The sequence below is a fragment of the Ahaetulla prasina genome, chromosome 12 (genome assembly GCF_028640845.1).
Source record: "Ahaetulla prasina isolate Xishuangbanna chromosome 12, ASM2864084v1, whole genome shotgun sequence".
Classification (NCBI taxonomy): Eukaryota; Metazoa; Chordata; class Lepidosauria; order Squamata; family Colubridae; genus Ahaetulla; species Ahaetulla prasina.
The window spans coordinates 13,335,094-13,353,409 of record NC_080550.1 but is presented as its reverse complement, the minus strand read 5'-3'; the positions used below and the strand labels follow the sequence as shown (position 1 = coordinate 13,353,409).

Below are 18,316 nucleotides of genomic sequence, written 5' to 3'. Positions count from 1 at the left end.
AAGCAGTGCTGTTTTCTGTAATAACTAAGTAAAGTTGTAGTGAGCCAGCCAGAGTCACTGGGAGTTGTTAGCAAACAAAGTTTTCTTTATAATAATAAATAAATAAAACCTTTTCAGAGGCTGGGTGTTGGCTGTCCCTTATAACGTTACCTCCCATTGAGAGAAGAGGCATTTGAAACACACCTTTCAGCAAGTTGGAAGCAGAAGCTGCAAGCCCTTGAAGAGATGGCAAAGTCAGTGGATTTCTCCGTTTTCAGCATTCTGGTGACAGGATCGGATCGAGGGATCGGTCTGGGTCTGGTGAAGAGGTTTCTGGAGCTGCCTTCTCCACCCGAATGGGTCTTTGCTACAACCCTTGACCTGGAAGGAGAAGAAACCAAGGTAAGAATGAGTTATCACAGGATGGAAATAGTGGTTCAGATATAGAACTGAGGCTGAAGTTGAATTAAGGCTGATTGTCAAGCTTGCATTCTGAGCCCTCCAGGAATATTGCCACCCCCATACAATGACACACCAATTCTATTCTTTTTTGCAGCAAGGAAATTCTAAGCAAAATACACTTTGAGTTCATTCTATTTATAGAAGCAGTATATAGAATAACAGAGTTGGAGGGGACCTTGGAGGTCTTCTAGTCCAGGGGTCTCCAACCTTGGCACCTTTAAGCCTGGCGGACTTCAACTCCCAGAATTCCCCAGCCAGCAAAGCTGTAGATTCACCAAGATTTAAAACTATATTGAAACCAAAACGTGAACAAAATGGCTTCCTACGTTAATTAGCTTTGTTTACCTTCAGCAATGATGTTGCTGGACAGACTTAAAACTTAACAGTGAGGGGCTCCACTTAAAAAGCTTTGAACCTGCAGTAGAATGTAGGCAGTTTTGCGGGGAACAATCCATAGTTGGGATAAGTTGAATGGACTATTTTATTTATTTATTTATTTTGTCAAGTACATATTAGATAATAATGTAAGTATAAGCATGAATTGAATACATAAAAGGAATACAATTAAAGGGAACATTAGGACAGGGACGGTAGGCACACTGGTGTTCCTGTGCACGCCCCTTACAGACCTCTTAGGAATGGGGTGAGGTCAACAGTAGACAGTCTTCGGTTAAACTTTTGGGGGTTTGGGGATGAGACCACAGAGTCTGGTAGTGCATTCCAGGCATTAACAACTTCTAAGTTGTTAATTAAGTTGTTAAGGTCCTAAATTGAATTAAGCCTTATATTTAGTTCCTTAAGTTTTGTTATGTTCGTTCAGAGATGTTGCACATCTAATGAAGCAGAAATCGCACACCATTCCTGCTTCTGAGATTGTCTTCTTTGGCATCCAGCTCACATCATTATCTGTGAATGTTAACTCACAGAAAAATCTATGATCTCCTTTTTCTCCAGGTGGTAAGAGAGTTGGCTTGCAAACATCCAAATCTGGTGGTGTTGCAATTAGGTAAGTTTCAAGGGCCATGTGAAAATGGAGCAAATTTGGTAATACAGGAATGTCCAGAGCTACTATTTCAAAGTTATTCTTGGAACTAACCAAAGATGTAACATCATTGGTTGTGCTCCTGTAAATCCATTTCCCCCGGAAAAAAGAATGTACAGAAACTTACATGCCTCCACATGTAAGAACAGCTTTCCAGATAGAATGTTTTGAATAAATATGTATCATGATAGGAATCTGTGGCTCCAGGGTGTTCTGCAACTTTGGTGTTGAAAGACACCACACATATAGACATGGTCAGATGATTAATCAATAAATTTAGTTGTCGTTGGTTCTGGCTGGGTTTGAGTTGGGATAGAGTGTTGTGTGACCCTCATGTTGTGACCAGACCCAAGCAGGTAGTAGTAGATGCAATCAGTACAAAAACAAACAGACTTTATTAGAACAGCTGAGAATTAACTCATTCTCAGCATAGTCCACACTAAATCAAAACAAATTCTTCATAATGCAATTCTTCAGTCTTATCATCAACCTTGGTCTAATTAGGCAAACTGCCAAAGGCTTTTCTTGGCAAAAATTCAGAAGCAGAAGACATTGACAAGAAATAAATGCAGCAAGACAAGATGCAGCAAGTCTATCAACGTTGTTTTCTGACAAAGAGCCCAGATGACCTTGGTCCCATTTCTGCCTCCGACAGAGCCCTCATCCGGGCCTTCCCCAGCCTCCAGAACTGGCCCATGTTCTTCCTCAGCCTCATCACTGTCCGACTCCGCTGCCAGCTCTTCAGACTGCTGGCGGACCACAACATCTCAGTTAAAAATAGACAAACTGCTCCCCCTTCCAAGAGGTTGGCAATCAGCTAAAAGCTCCATTCATGGGCACCTGACATAAGGTAACATCTGCATCTCTCTGCTTTGAGAAGGGAAGGAGACTATACATAGCATTGTTTGTCAAAATTAGCAGCTTTAAGATATGTGAACTTCAGCTCCCAGAACTAAATTCCCAACTGTTCTGAGAGTCCATAAACCGATAGAATCTCTTTTCAGCCCTGATGAATTGCCCTTGATTATGTATCAGGCAAACTTTATATTAGTTCAAAGAGCTCAGGACGATATCATGTGTATCTTTGTATTTTGATTACTGATTTAATTTCAGCAGTTGCCTGTCTCAATGCAATTGACTCAATTGTTGGTCTTGAGTGTTATAGAAACAGCTGTGAGTTTATACAGTAGGTTTTGATTATGCAGCCTTGGGTAAAATGCAGTGGTGGGATTAAAATTTTTTTTACTACCAGTTCTGTGGGCGTGGTGTGGCTTGGTGGGCATGGCTTGGTGGGCATAGCAAGGGAAGGATACTGTAAAATCTCCATTCCCTCCCCAATTACAGGGGAAGGAAACTGCAAAATCCCCATTTCCTCCCAATCAGCTGGGACTTGGGAGACAGAGAATAGAAGGGGGCAGGGCCAGTCAGAGGTGGTGTTTACCAGTTCTCCGAATTCCTCAAAATTTCCGCTACTGGTTCTCCAGAACCTGCTGAATACCACCTTTGGTATAATGTGCAAAGATCGTCTGTCAAGCACGAGGGAAATCAGGCAGTTCAAATGGATATAGAGAATTTATTGCAAACTTAAGCTCTCTACAAGAATCTGAACTATTAACAGCCCAATCCAATTGGCTATAGATAAGAGTCACAAAAATTCAAGATGGGCTGGATTGATCTCTTGTGGGCATGAAGGAATTCATGTCGGATGATGAGTTTGACCCGTGCCTTGGGTTCGGCATGGTCATCTCCTACACCGGCTGAGTTGAACTGACTTTAGTCCTAAGTGGGAGTCAGTTCAGAGCCGACTGACTAAGTCAACTTGTGCGATCATAAAAGTTCTTGCTTTTATGTTATGCCTTCCTATATATCTGTTGTGACCCAGGCCCAAGTAGGTAGTAATAAACTTAGTCCGTGAAAAAACAAACTTTATTCGAACAGCTGGGAATTACTTCATAGAATAGAATTTTATAGAATAGAATTTTATTGGCCAAGTGTGATTGGACACACAAGGAATTTGTCTTGGTGCATATGTTCTCAGTGTACATAAAAGAAAAGATACGTTCATCAAGGTACAACATTTACAACACAATTGATGGTCAATATATCAATATAAATCATAAGGATTGCCAGCAACAAGTTATAGTCATATAGTCATAAGTGGAAAGAGATTGGTGATGGGAACTATGAAACGATTAATAGTAGTGCAGATTCAGTAAATAGTCTGACAGTGTTGAGGGAATTATTTGTTTAGCAGAGTGATGGCCTTCGGGAAAAAACTGTTCTTGTGTCTAGTTGTTCTGATGTGCAGTGCTCTATAGCGTCGTTTTGAGGGTAGGAGTTGAAACAGTTTATGTCCAGGATGCAAGGGATCTGCAAATATTTTCATTCCCAGCGACATTCAACTCAAAGTAAAACAAACGCCTCCCAACACAAATTCCTCAGTTATCTAACAAACCTTGGTCCAATTAGGCAAACTACCAAAGGCCCTTCCTGGCAAACGTCCAGAAGCCACAAAAACAAAGACGTACACGAAGCAGAAGACAGAGCAGAAGATGCAGCTACACCGTTGCTTTCCGGCAAAGCTGAAACACTGTTTCACAGCTGGTCTGTTTTAAGCCTTATGGAAGGGGCCAATCATCTCTTGGCCCTACTCCCGAGTTGTCCTCTTTGCTTTAGCTGCTCTTGCCTTCTGGCAGCTCTTCTCATGCGTGCATTAGGAACAGGCTCCTCCTGTTCCTCTGCCTCACTACTATCAGTCTCTGGAGGCTCTGGAGTCCGCACCTCACTTCCCGATGGCCCTGGCCTCACCTCAGCCTCATCGCTGTCCAACTCCATTGCCAGCTCTGTAGGCTGCTGATGGACCACAACAATACCTGCTGATACTCTCCAGGCCCTCATCTCCTGGGGATGAAGCTGTCTGGCTGGTATTCCATAAGATGGTTAATTGCACAAAGGGACACAAAGACCTGTGGTTTCAGTTAACTCTTCCCTTGCAATTCTGAAACTCCATGTTGCTGACGTATAAATAAAATTGCTTTTTCCTTAGACGTTACTAATCTTGAAAGCATCCAAGCGGCTCGGAAAGAAGTGGAACAGTATACTGGAGAAGGTGGGCTGACCATCTTGTATAACAACGCTGGTTTTTGGGTCCACAATAATCTGCAAAAAGAAAATGTGAAGGATATGATAGGAGTTTATTCTGTCAATACAATTGGCCCACTGCTAATGAGTCAGGTTCGTTTATTTATTTATTTTATTTTATTTATTAATTTTGTTGAGTACATATTAGATAACATATATAAGCATGAATTGAATACATAAAGTGAATACAATTAAAGGTATTCATTAGGACATTAGGACAGGGATGGTAGGCACGCTGGTGCTCTTATGCACGCCCCTTACAGACCTCTTAGGAATGGGGTGAGGTCAAGAGTAGCCAGTCTTAGGTTAAAATTTTGGGGATTTGGGGATGAGACCACGGAGTCTGGTAGTGCATTCCAGGCATTAACAACTTCTAAGTTGTTAATTAAGTTGTTAAGGTCCTAAATTGAATTAAGCCTTATATTTAGTTCCTTAAGTTTTGTTATGTTCGTTCAGAGATGTTGCACATCTAATGAAGCAGAAATCGCACACCATTCCTGCTTCTGAGATTGTCTTCTTTGGCATCCAGCTCACATCATTATCTGTGAATGTTAACTCACAGAAAAATCTATGATCTCCTTTTTCTCCAGGTGGTAAGAGAGTTGGCTTGCAAACATCCAAATCTGGTGGTGTTGCAATTAGGTAAGTTTCAAGGGCCATGTGAAAATGGAGCAAATTTGGTAATACAGGAATGTCCAGAGCTACTATTTCAAAGTTATTCTTGGAACTAACCAAAGATGTAACATCATTGGTTGTGCTCCTGTAAATCCATTTCCCCCGGAAAAAAGAATGTACAGAAACTTACATGCCTCCACATGTAAGAACAGCTTTCCAGATAGAATGTTTTGAATAAATATGTATCATGATAGGAATCTGTGGCTCCAGGGTGTTCTGCAACTTTGGTGTTGAAAGACACCACACATATAGACATGGTCAGATGATTAATCAATAAATTTAGTTGTCGTTGGTTCTGGCTGGGTTTGAGTTGGGATAGAGTGTTGTGTGACCCTCATGTTGTGACCAGACCCAAGCAGGTAGTAGTAGATGCAATCAGTACAAAAACAAACAGACTTTATTAGAACAGCTGAGAATTAACTCATTCTCAGCATAGTCCACACTAAATCAAAACAAATTCTTCATAACGCAATTCTTCAGTCTTATCATCAACCTTGGTCTAATTAGGCAAACTGCCAAAGGCTTTTCTTGGCAAAAATTCAGAAGCAGAAGACATTGACAAGAAATAAATGCAGCAAGACAAGATGCAGCAAGTCTATCAACGTTGTTTTCTGACAAAGAGCCCAGATGACCTTGGTCCCATTTCTGCCTCCGACGCAGAGCCCTCATCCGGGCCTTCCCCAGCCTCCAGAACTGGCCCATGTTCTTCCTCAGCCTCATCACTGTCCGACTCCGCTGCCAGCTCTTCAGACTGCTGGCGGACCACAACATCTCAGTTAAAAATAGACAAACTGCTCCCCCTTCCAAGAGGTTGGCAATCAGCTAAAAGCTCCATTCATGGGCACCTGACATAAGGTAACATCTGCATCTCTCTGCTTTGAGAAGGGAAGGAGACTATACATAGCATTGTTTGTCAAAATTAGCAGCTTTAAGATATGTGAACTTCAGCTCCCAGAACTAAATTCCCAACTGTTCTGAGAGTCCATAAACCGATAGAATCTCTTTTCAGCCCTGATGAATTGCCCTTGATTATGTATCAGGCAAACTTTATATTAGTTCAAAGAGCTCAGGACGATATCATGTGTATCTTTGTATTTTGATTACTGATTTAATTTCAGCAGTTGCCTGTCTCAATGCAATTGACTCAATTGTTGGTCTTGAGTGTTATAGAAACAGCTGTGAGTTTATACAGTAGGTTTTGATTATGCAGCCTTGGGTAAAATGCAGTGGTGGGATTAAAAAATTTTTTACTACCAGTTCTGTGGGCGTGGTGTGGCTTGGTGGGCATGGCTTGGTGGGCATAGCAGGGGAAGGATACTGTAAAATCTCCATTCCCTCCCCAATTACAGGGGAAGGAAACTGCAAAATCCCCATTTCCTCCGGATCAGCTGGGACTTGGGAGACAGAGAATAGAAGGGGGCAGGGCCAGTCAGAGGTGGTGTTTACCAGTTCGCCGAATTCCTCAAAATTTCCGCTACCGGTTCTCCAGAACCTGCTGAATACCACCTTTGGTATAATGTGCAAAGATCGTCTGTCAAGCACCAAGGAAATCAGGCAGTTCAAATGGATATAGAGATTTATTGCAAACTTAAGCTCTCTACAAGAATCTGAACTATTAACAGCCCAATCCAATTGGCTATAGATAAGAGTCACAAAAATTCAAGGTGGGCTGGATTGATCTCTTGTGGGCATGAAGGAATTCATGTCGGATGATGAGTTTGACCCGTGCCTTGGGTTCGGCATGGTCATCTCCTACACCGGCTGAGTTGAACTGACTTTAGTCCTAAGTGGGAGTCAGTTCAGAGCCGACTGACTAAGTCAACTTGTGCGATCATAAAAGTTCTTGCTTTTATGTTATGCCTTCCTATATATCTGTTGTGACCCAGGCCCAAGTAGGTAGTAATAAACTTAGTCCGTGAAAAAACAAACTTTATTCGAACAGCTGGGAATTACTTCATAGAATAGAATTTTATAGAATAGAATTTTATTGGCCAAGTGTGATTGGACACACAAGGAATTTGTCTTGGTGCATATGTTCTCAGTGTACATAAAAGAAAAGATACGTTCATCAAGGTACAACATTTACAACACAATTGATGGTCAATATATCAATATAAATCATAAGGATTGCCAGCAACAAGTTATAGTCATATAGTCATAAGTGGAAAGAGATTGGTGATGGGAACTATGAAACGATTAATAGTAGTGCAGATTCAGTAAATAGTCTGACAGTGTTGAGGGAATTATTTGTTTAGCAGAGTGATGGCCTTCGGGAAAAAACTGTTCTTGTGTCTAGTTGTTCTGATGTGCAGTGCTCTATAGCGTCGTTTTGAGGGTAGGAGTTGAAACAGTTTATGTCCAGGATGCAAGGGATCTGCAAATATTTTCATTCCCAGCGACATTCAACTCAAAGTAAAACAAACGCCTCCCAACACAAATTCCTCAGTTATCTAACAAACCTTGGTCCAATTAGGCAAACTACCAAAGGCCCTTCCTGGCAAACGTCCAGAAGCCACAAAAACAAAGACGTACACGAAGCAGAAGACAGAGCAGAAGATGCAGCTACACCGTTGCTTTCCGGCAAAGCTGAAACACTGTTTCACAGCTGGTCTGTTTTAAGCCTTATGGAAGGGGCCAATCATCTCTTGGCCCTACTCCCGAGTTGTCCTCTTTGCTTTAGCTGCTCTTGCCTTCTGGCAGCTCTTCTCATGCGTGCATTAGGAACAGGCTCCTCCTGTTCCTCTGCCTCACTACTATCAGTCTCTGGAGGCTCTGGAGTCCGCACCTCACTTCCCGATGGCCCTGGCCTCACGTCAGCCTCATCGCTGTCCAACTCCATTGCCAGCTCTGTAGGCTGCTGATGGACCACAACAATACCTGCTGATACTCTCCAGGCCCTCATCTCCTGGGGATGAAGCTGTCTGGCTGGTATTCCATAAGATGGTTAATTGCACAAAGGGACACAAAGACCTGTGGTTTCAGTTAACTCTTCCCTTGCAATTCTGAAACTCCATGTTGCTGACGTATAAATAAAATTGCTTTTTCCTTAGACGTTACTAATCTTGAAAGCATCCAAGCGGCTCGGAAAGAAGTGGAACAGTATACTGGAGAAGGTGGGCTGACCATCTTGTATAACAACGCTGGTTTTTGGGTCCACAATAATCTGCAAAAAGAAAATGTGAAGGATATGATAGGAGTTTATTCTGTCAATACAATTGGCCCACTGCTAATGAGTCAGGTTCGTTTATTTATTTATTTTATTTTATTTATTAATTTTGTTGAGTACATATTAGATAACATATATAAGCATGAATTGAATACATAAAGTGAATACAATTAAAGGGAACATTAGGACAGGGATGGTAGGCACGCTGGTACTCTTATGCACACCCCTTACAGACCTCTTAGGAATGGGGTGAGGTCAATAGTAGACAGTCTAAGGTTAAATTTATGGGGGTTTATGGATGTAACCACAGTCAGGTACTGCATTCCAGGCACTGACCACTCTGTTGCTGAAGTCATATTTTCTGCAATCGAATTTGGAGCGGTTCACTTTAAGTTTGTATGTATTATTTGCTTGTGTATTGTTGTGGCTGAAGCTGAAGTAGTCATTGACAGGTAGGACATTGTAGCAGAGGATTTTATAAGCTATGCTTAGGTCAGACCGAAGGTGGCATAGTTCTAAATTTTTGAAACCCAGAATTTCAAGTCCGGTGGCATAAGGTATTTTGTTGCGAGCAGAGGAGTGGAGGACTCTTCTAGTGAAATATTTCTGGACGCGCTCAATTGTATTAATGTCCGATATGCAATGCGGGTTCCAGAAGATGAGCTCGCTCTCTCTCTCTCTCTCTCTCTCTCTCTCTCTCTCTCTCTCTCTCTCTCTCTCTATATATATATATATATATATATATATATATATATATATATATATATATATATATATATATATATATATATATATGTATGTATATATATATATATATATATATATGTGTGTGTATATATATATATATATATATATATATATATATATATATATATATATATATATATATATATATATATATATATATATATATATATATATATATATATATATATATATATATATATTTGTTTTCTGAGGTTTTCACGGGTGTTTGTATATAGGTCTTTGGTTGTTCGGGTTTTCTCCCGTGTAAAATTGGAAGTGTCTTGGCGACGTTTCGACGAAGTCTCATTCGTCATCTTCAGGCTTCAGCTTCGTGCTTCTGGGAGCATTGCTCCCAGAAGCACGAAGCTGAAGCCTGAAGATGACGAATGAGACTTCGTCAAACGTCGCCAAGACACTTCCAATTTTACACGGGAGAGACATATATATATATATATATATATATATATATATATATATATGTATATATATATATATATATATAGAGAGAGAGAGAGAGAGATCACACATTGCTCCCAGAAGCACGAAGCTGAAGCCTGAAGATGACGAATGAGACTTCGTCGAAACGTCGCCAAGACACTTCCAATTTTACACGGGAGAAAACCGAACAACCAAAGACATATATATATATATATATATATATATATATATATATATATATATATATATATATATATATATATATATATATATATGTATGTATATATACGAATATAAGCCGATCCGAGTATAAGCCGAGGTCCCCAATTTTACCCCAAAAACTGGGGTAAACTGGGGACTCAGTATAAGCCGAGGGTGGAAATGAGGCACCTACGGTTGAAACCCTCCCTCCCTCAGCTGAGAAGGCTGGCGGCTCCCGCCCGCCCTCTCACTGCACCGCAGGGCTTCCGTCCGTAAAATGTGAAAAAGAAGAAAAAAACTCGAGTATAAGCCGTAGATACTAGTATAAGCGGACGCTTTCAGCGCAAAAGAGGTGAGGAAAAACTCGGCTTATACTCGAGTATATACGGTATATGTATATATATATATATATATATAGAGAGAGAGAGAGAGAGATCACACATTGCTCCCAGAAGCACGAAGCTGAAGCCTGAAGATGACGAATGAGACTTCGTCGAAACGTCGCCAAGACACTTCCAATTTTACACGGGAGAAAACCCGAACAACCAAAGACCTATATACAAACACCCGTGAAAACCTCAGAAAACAAATATATATATATATATATATATATATATATATATATATATATATATATATATATGTATATATATATATATATATATATATATCACAGCTGTTTCTTCTTTTTAACTGCTAGTGGGGGTTTGAACTGATTGGGTGGGAGCTTGGCTGTGCTCTGATTGGCTGGGGTTTTTTTGTGTGCTCTGATTGGCTGGGGGTGTGTCCTGTTTGGGTGGGGGCTTGGTTGTGCTCAGATTAGTCTGTGTTGCAGGGTGTGTGTGTGTGTGTGTATGAACAAATATATTTCAATGTAACAAAGATTGATTGATTCAAACAAAAACGATTGAGCCGTTGAATTCAGTATTACTGGGGAGCAGGATAATACTGAAATGGTCAAGAAAAAGAAGGAGAAATTGTACATTGATTTGGGAGAAGGTTGGTGCATGAGGGGTAGATGCTCCCTTTTAGGGAGTCTTGGGTTATAGCAGTTTTCCTGGGTATCCTCAGGTCAGGGTAAGTGTAAACCTGATGGAAGGAGGGTGGTGAATTCCTAAGGGCGGGAGGAGGCTATGGAATGCATATTGCTGGCGAGACATTATCCACCAAGGTCAAGTTATAAAGAATGTTTGACCGGTGCAGACAGTTTTTCCAAAAACAACAGAACTGAATTTAATTAATTGAACTATGAACTGTGCGTGGCCTAGAGGGAGAAAAAGGGGTTTTACCTATATGCGTTTTCGCGGGAAAATCCCAGAACTGACTTTGCTTCTCCTGGGCTAAATGGCTCTTTCAATAAAGCTACACTCTTGGTCATCCTAATGAACTAAAGGAGAAGAAGGCAAAAGATCTTTCCCTGCCATTGGACAGTTACTTTCCGTAGACATGATTGCAGCTCATTTTCTCTTTTCTTCTCTCTACAAGGCATTCCTACCCCTGCTGAAGAAGGCAGCCCAGAGAAGCCCATGTCAAGTGCTGAGCAGTAGCAAGGCGGCCATCATCAATATGTCCAGCATTGGAGGCTCAATTGAACGTATAGGTTATTGGGACCAAGCTAAAGTAATTGGATACCGCTGCTCTAAGGTACCTTGTGAGTCTTCCATGTGGAGCTGCCTGCAGATGGTGGGACCTCCCTTTTCATGCCTGAGCGTATCTGTCCATGTCTCTGTGGTTTTTTTGAGATGCATCATTGTTTGGCAACTGGGTGGTGTCCACTCTGGATCAGCAATGTTGCTTTACTGCTGTCGTCTTTGCTCTTCTACAAATGCCGTTCCCAGAGTTTGAACTGGGGCAGAGTTCTTGGGGGAAAGTGTTCCCTTGTACTTTTGAGCTCTTCCTCAGGGGAACTTTGTCTAAATTCAAACTGTTTTTTTTAAAGAGACTTTAATTTACCTTTGAGAAAAAAATTAACTCTAATGTAAGGAGTGAAATTAAGGGGAAAAAAATAAGCTGAATGGGTTTTCTTTGCACACTTTCGTTCTACGAAAATCTTTTCCATTTATATTCATTTTGTAAGAGTGGGAAAAAAAATCATCAGGAAAGAAGAATAAAACTAATATTGGTGGCAACTATTGCGTTAAAAGTAAAGGTAAAGGTTCCCCTCGCACATATGTGCTAGTCGTTCCTGACTCTAGGGGGCGGTGCTCATCTCTGTTTCAAAGCCGAAGAGCCAGCGCTGTCCGACGACGTCTCCGTGGTCATGTGGCTGGCATGACTTAATGCCAAAGGCGCATGGAACGCTGTTACCTTCCCACCAAAGGTGGTCCCTATTTTTCTACTTGCATTTTTTATGTGCTTTCGAACTGCTAGGTTGGCAGAAGCTGGGACAAGTAACAGGAGCTCACCCTGTTACCCGGCACTAGGGATTCGAACCGCTGAACCACCGACCTTTTGATCGACAAGCTCAGCGTCTTATCCATTAAGCCACCGCGTCTATTGCTTTTACTATTACTATTGCCTTGGGGAGATACAAATACTTCTTATTTGCAAAAAAAACCCCAACAACCCCTATTTCATGAGATATTTTTTTGGCAGGCCAGCCAGGTTATTAAAAAGACCCTGAAACACATTTTCACGTGGATGAGATGTAGAATGATTAAAATACACGTTTCTTCACTTCTGTGTCCTCAAGAAAGGTTTTAGTTCAATTCTGGTGTGTCTCCTAGGCTTTCCTATGGAAGTGCAGTAGTTCAGTGGTTAAGACACTGGGCTTGTCAGCCTGAAAGCAGGTAGCTCAGGTTTGAGACCCAAGTGTCACACAACAAGCCGAGAGCCTGTCCTCTCCTCCTAGCAACCTAGCAGTTTGAAAGCATGAGAATGCGAGTAGATAAATAGGTACCACTTCAGTGGGAAAGTAACAGCACTCTGTGATGTCACGCTAGCCACATGATCACAGAAATGTCTTCGGACAGCGCTGGCTCAAGGTCTTGAAACAGAGATGAGCACCATTCCCTAGAGTGGGACACAACTAGTGGAGTAAAACCCACAGGGATTTCTTTACCTCCCTTGTTTACCTTCATAGGGCCTCTGGTGGCTCAGGCTGGTAAGACAGTCTGTTATTATCACAGCTGCTTGCAATTACTGCAGGTTCAAGTCCCACCAGGCCCAAGGTTGACTCAGCCTTCCATCCTTTATAAGGTAGGTAAAATGAGGACCCAGATTGTTGGGGGCAATAAAAGTTGACTTTGTATATAATATACAAATGGATGAAGACTATTGCTTGACATAGTGTAAGCCACCCTGAGTCTTCGGAGAAGGGCGGGATATAAATGCAAATAAAAAAAAAAATAGGCCTTTCCTGCCACACGTAATAGTTCATATACAGTATCTTCTTCTTCTTTTGAATATATGTTTTATTGGTACATTTTTTTCATTAAGAACATAAAAAATTCCATGTCTATCTGAACAGCGTGTTGTCTGGGCATAATTAATTTTAAGTAAAGGGTACAGCAGTAACCATAATCCTACTAGTAATCTTAATAAACATATTAATTTAGTTTGTCCCTCTTACAAATTTTTATTATCTCTTTGAATTCTTCTTAAATTTTAACCTCTGTTTTTGTTAGTTAACCATTGGTAAAATATATCCCATGACGAAAAGTATTCTGTTTCTTCCTTTTCTTTTATCTTAAGTGTCAATCTATCCATCTCAGCACATTCTAATATTTTTTTATTACACTTTCATCTGTCAGGACCTTATCGTTTTTACATTGTTGTGCAAACACTATATCTTGCTGCCGTTACTACATGCAGAATTAAATATGTATTCCCTTTATTATACTGTTCTGGTAGTGTCCACAGCAGAAATATTTCTGGTTTCAAATCTATGTCTTTTTTTATCATTTTTTGCTCTTCCATTTTAATTATTTAATTATTTTATTAAATTTCTATACCGCCCTTCTCCTGAAGGACTCAGGGCGGTTTACAGCCAAATATAAAACAATATTCATAATAAAAATTAAAAACACTATAAAAATCTAATTAAATTTTGGCTCACATTAAAACTATTAAAAACGATAATAAAATCCCAATTAAAAACCCTAACACAATAAGGCCAACCCTGCGCGCTGAAACAAGAGGGTCTTGAGCTTGCGTCGGAAGGCCCGGAGGTCGGGGAGTGATCGTAACCCCGGAGGAAGCTCATTCCAGAGCTCTCCCCCTGGGGGGTCGCCAGCCGACATTGTTTGGCTGACGGTACCCTAAGGAGACCCTCCCTGTGGGAGCGCACAGGTCGATGGGAGGCTATCGGTGGCAGCAGGCGGTCCCGTAGATAACTCGGTCCTAAGCCATGGAGTGCTTTGAAGGTGGTCACTAACATCTTGAATTGCACCCGGAAGACCACCGGCAACCAGTGCAGCCTGCGCAGGAGAGGTGTTATATGGGAGCCACGAGTGGCTCTCTCTATAACCCGCGCAGCCGCATTCTGGACCAGTTGGAGCCTCCGGGTGCCCTTCAAGGGGAGCTCCATGTAGAGAGCGTTACAATAGTCCAGGCGGGAAGTGACGAGAGCACGAGTGACCGTGCACAATAAGTATTCAATAAGTAGCTATACAATATCTTCTTGAGCACAATTTTCACCCTTTTCTTCTTTTTTCTCTTCAATGCATTTTGTCCCTACTAATAATAATTCTTTTTTTTTAACCCATGCAGGCTGCTCTAAACATGCTCACCAAATGCCAGTCCCTTGAATATTCAGCCGATGGGATTATGAGTGTCGCCATACATCCTGGTTTAGTCAAAACTTCTCAAAAGATAACTGTAAGTGTTTGATGTGGGAAAAGATATAACACATTCCTATGTATTCAGACAGCCATCGAGCCACATAGACAGACACCTTCAAAAACATATGAGTGAGTTAATATGAATCTGTGAAAGTTTTAGTATTCTGGTTATTTGACTTGTTAATGCTTTGTTTGATAAACTAATGTGCTGGTGTAAAAATAGATACATCAAATATTTCTGTTAGAACATTGAACTAGGTTAAAGACAAGGAATGGGAGTTTAAAAAGAATAAACTGAACAATGTTGCCTCCCCCGAAAGTTAAAATCCATTTTCTCTTAAAAGGAAACCTGCTAAATCTCAGCCTCCCCGCTTTGAATTTCTTCCACTTTGAGCTACTGGTGATTGTGTCTATGTACAGAGCAGGAAATCAGGTGCTTATACTGTATATGAAATGACAAGGAGTCAGTTAGTGATGGGATTCAAAAAAAATTATTACCGGTTCTGTGGGTGTGGCTTGGTGGGTGTGGCATGGCTTGGTGGGCTTGGCAGGGGAAGGATATTGTAAAATCCCCATTCCCACCCCACTCCAGGGGAAGGATACTGTAAAATCTCCATTCCCTCCCCACTTCAGGGGAAGGATACTGCAAAATCCCCATTTCCTCCCGATCAGCTGGGACTTGGGAGGCAGAGAATAGATGGGGGCTGGGCCAGTCAGAGGTGGTATTTACCAGTTCTCCGAGCTACTCAAAATTTCTGCTACCGTTCTCCAGAACTGGCCAGATCCTGCCGAATACAACCACTGGACTCAGTCCATCCCATTTGTCAGATTCAGTGCAGAATTAACCCACTTATTTTGGAAATCATAACAGGGGAAGGATTCACATATTAAAGCAAACAAGAGGAGTTCTTCGCAAGTATTAGAAGTAATTTTGAAGTAATACACTTGCAAGGAGTGCTCACCAGTGGCTAACTGAATTTAACGAACCCAATTTATAAAATAAATTGATAAAATAAATAAATCTAAATAAATTTATTTATAAAATAAATAAATAAAATAAATTTATAAAATAAATTTATAAAATTTATAAAATTTATTTTATAAATAAATTTATTTTATAAATAAATTTATAAAATAAGAGTACAATAGTGCCTACCGTTCCTGTCCTATTGTTCCCTTCATTATATCGAATTAATATAGTTGATGCATATTTTTTTACTTATATATTTTCTTCAAGACATGTTGTTTTATCTATGACAATTGTTTAGGAATAGGAATAGAATTTTATTGGCCAAGTGTGATTGGACACACAAGGAATTTGTCTTGGTGCATATGCTCTCAGTGTACATAAAAGAAAAGATACGTTCATCAAGGTACAACATTTACAACACAATTGATGATCAATATATCAATATAAATCATAAGGATTGCCAGCAACAAGTTTTAGTCATACAGTCATAAGTGGAAGGAGATGGGTGATAGGAACTATGAGAAGATTAATAGTAGTGCAGATTCTGTAAATAGTTTGACAGTTGTTGATGGAATTATTTGTTTAGCAGAGTGATGGCCTTCGGGGAAAAACTGTTCTTGTGTCTAGTTGTTCTGGTGTGCAGTGCTCTATAGCGTCGTTTTGAGGGTAGGAGTTGAAACAGTTTATGTCCAGGATGCGAGGGATCTGCAAATATTTTCACGGCCCTCTTCTTGATTCGTGCAGTATACAGGTCCTCAATGGAAGGCAGGTTGGTAGCAATTATTTTTTCTGCAGTTCTAATTATCCTCTGAAGTCTGTGTCTTTCTTGTTGGGTTGCAGAACCGAACCAGACAGTTATAGAGGTGCAAATGACAGACTCAATAATTCCTCTGTAGAATTGGATCAGCAGCTCCTTGGGCAGTTTGAGCTTACTGAGTTGGCGCAGAAAGAACATTTGTGTTTGTTTATACTGTTTATACTGTTTGTGTATACTGTTGTGACAAAAGAAAAAAAAAATCCAGGGATTTTTGTGATGTTTTGTGTCATCACTCATCCCAGGGGCTTTGCTCATAAGCCTTTATAAGCCAAAATGAGATGGGCCCATTCAGTGGTGGGTTTCAAAATTTTTACTACCGGTTCTGTGGGTGTGGCTTGGTGGGCGTGGCTTGGTGGGCGTGGCAGGGGAAGGATACTGTAAAATCTCCATTCCCTCCCCACTCCAGGGGAAGGTTACTGCAAAATCCCCATTTCCTCCCCACTCCAGGGGAAGGATACTGCAAAATCCCCATTTCCTCTCAATCAGCTGGGACTTAGGAGGCAGAGAATAGATGGGGGCCGGGCCAGTCAGAATTTTTACTAGTTCCCCGAACTACTCAAAATTTCCACTACCAATTCTCCAGAACTGGTCAGAACCTGCTGAAACTCACCTCTGGGCCCATTTAATGCAAATCCATCTCTGTCAGTGTTGAACATTTACGCTGAAGAGGTCCAAATGCATTCTGCTGATCTACTTAGGTGAAGGTTCTGGGCTTGGCAGGATTGAGCCTCTAAATCTCATGGGATCCTTTTTTTGTGGCAGATGGGAATCAGTGTGGAAGAGAGCACGCAAGGCATCGTGACTGTGATGTCCAAGCTCTGTGAAGAGGACAACGGGACCTTTCTGGATTGGTTGGGTCGCCCAATTCCCTGGTGATCCATTGGTCTCACCCTTAATATTATTGACTCATAATGGAACAAGAGCAACAGAGCTGCCAATAAACCACTGAATGTCATGAAAATCTTAGTTTTGTTTTCGGCTTCTTTCAGAAGATTTTTTTTTTTTAAAAATTGACCAATATTGAAGAGGTTAGGAAGACTGACTCCAATCTTCAATCTGTTATGGGGTATCGCCATAACACTAGCACTTAGATTTACACAGTAGAACCCAGTGGTGAAATCCAAATTTTCTTACTACTGGTTCTGCGGGCATGGTGTGGCTTGGCGGGCATGGCTTGGTGGGTGTGGCAGGGAAGGATACTGCAAAATCTCCATTTCCACCCCACTCCAGGGGAAGGATAATGCAAAATCTCCATTCCCACCCCACTCTGGGGCCAGCCAGAGGTGGCATTTGCCAGTTCTCCGAACTACTCAAAATTTCCACTACCGGTTCTCCAGAACCCATCAGAACTTGTTGGATTTCACCTCTGGTAGAACCTCTGGTCACGACCATAATTTGTTCCATAACTTTGGTCGTAACCCGATTTGGTCATGACCCGAACCTAACCAAAATTTGGCGCTTACAAAAAAAAATGGTGTGGAAGGGAAAATCGGCCGTGGCCGTATTTGATCACTACCCGAGTACGTGTTTGTGACCAGATTCAAAAATCTTGTGAATTTTTTGGTCGGAACCCGATTTGGTCATGGTCAGAAGTGTTCATAATCTGAGGTTCTACTGTATACTGCTTCCTAGTGTTTTACAGCCCTCTCTAAACAGGTTACAAATGTCAGCATATGGCCCCCAACAAACGGGGTCCTCATTTTACCAGCCTCAGAAGGATGGAAAGCTGAGACAACCTTGAGCAAGTCAGAATCGAATTCCTGACGGTGAGCAGTGATTTAGCCTGAAATACTGCATTCTAACCACTGAACCTCTGTTAGGTATAAAGAATATAAAGTTAGTATACCATATGCACTGTGAGAGGTTGAAGAAATTACACTCCAAATGTCAGGCTAGT

At 41.1% G+C, this 18,316-nt stretch overlaps 1 protein-coding gene across 1 annotated transcript; it reads left to right on the top strand.

Annotated features, from left to right (window-relative positions):
* Positions 1-184: 184 nt before the first annotated feature.
* LOC131184177 (C-signal-like) lies at positions 185-18,196 on the top strand. Its single transcript, XM_058155214.1, has 5 exons — positions 185-381; positions 8,350-8,412; positions 11,337-11,495; positions 14,562-14,669; positions 17,182-18,196. Exons 1-5 carry the CDS (start codon positions 226-228, stop codon positions 17,293-17,295), a joined length of 600 nt encoding a protein of 199 aa, XP_058011197.1. The 5' UTR covers positions 185-225; the 3' UTR covers positions 17,296-18,196.
* Positions 18,197-18,316: the final 120 nt, after the last annotated feature.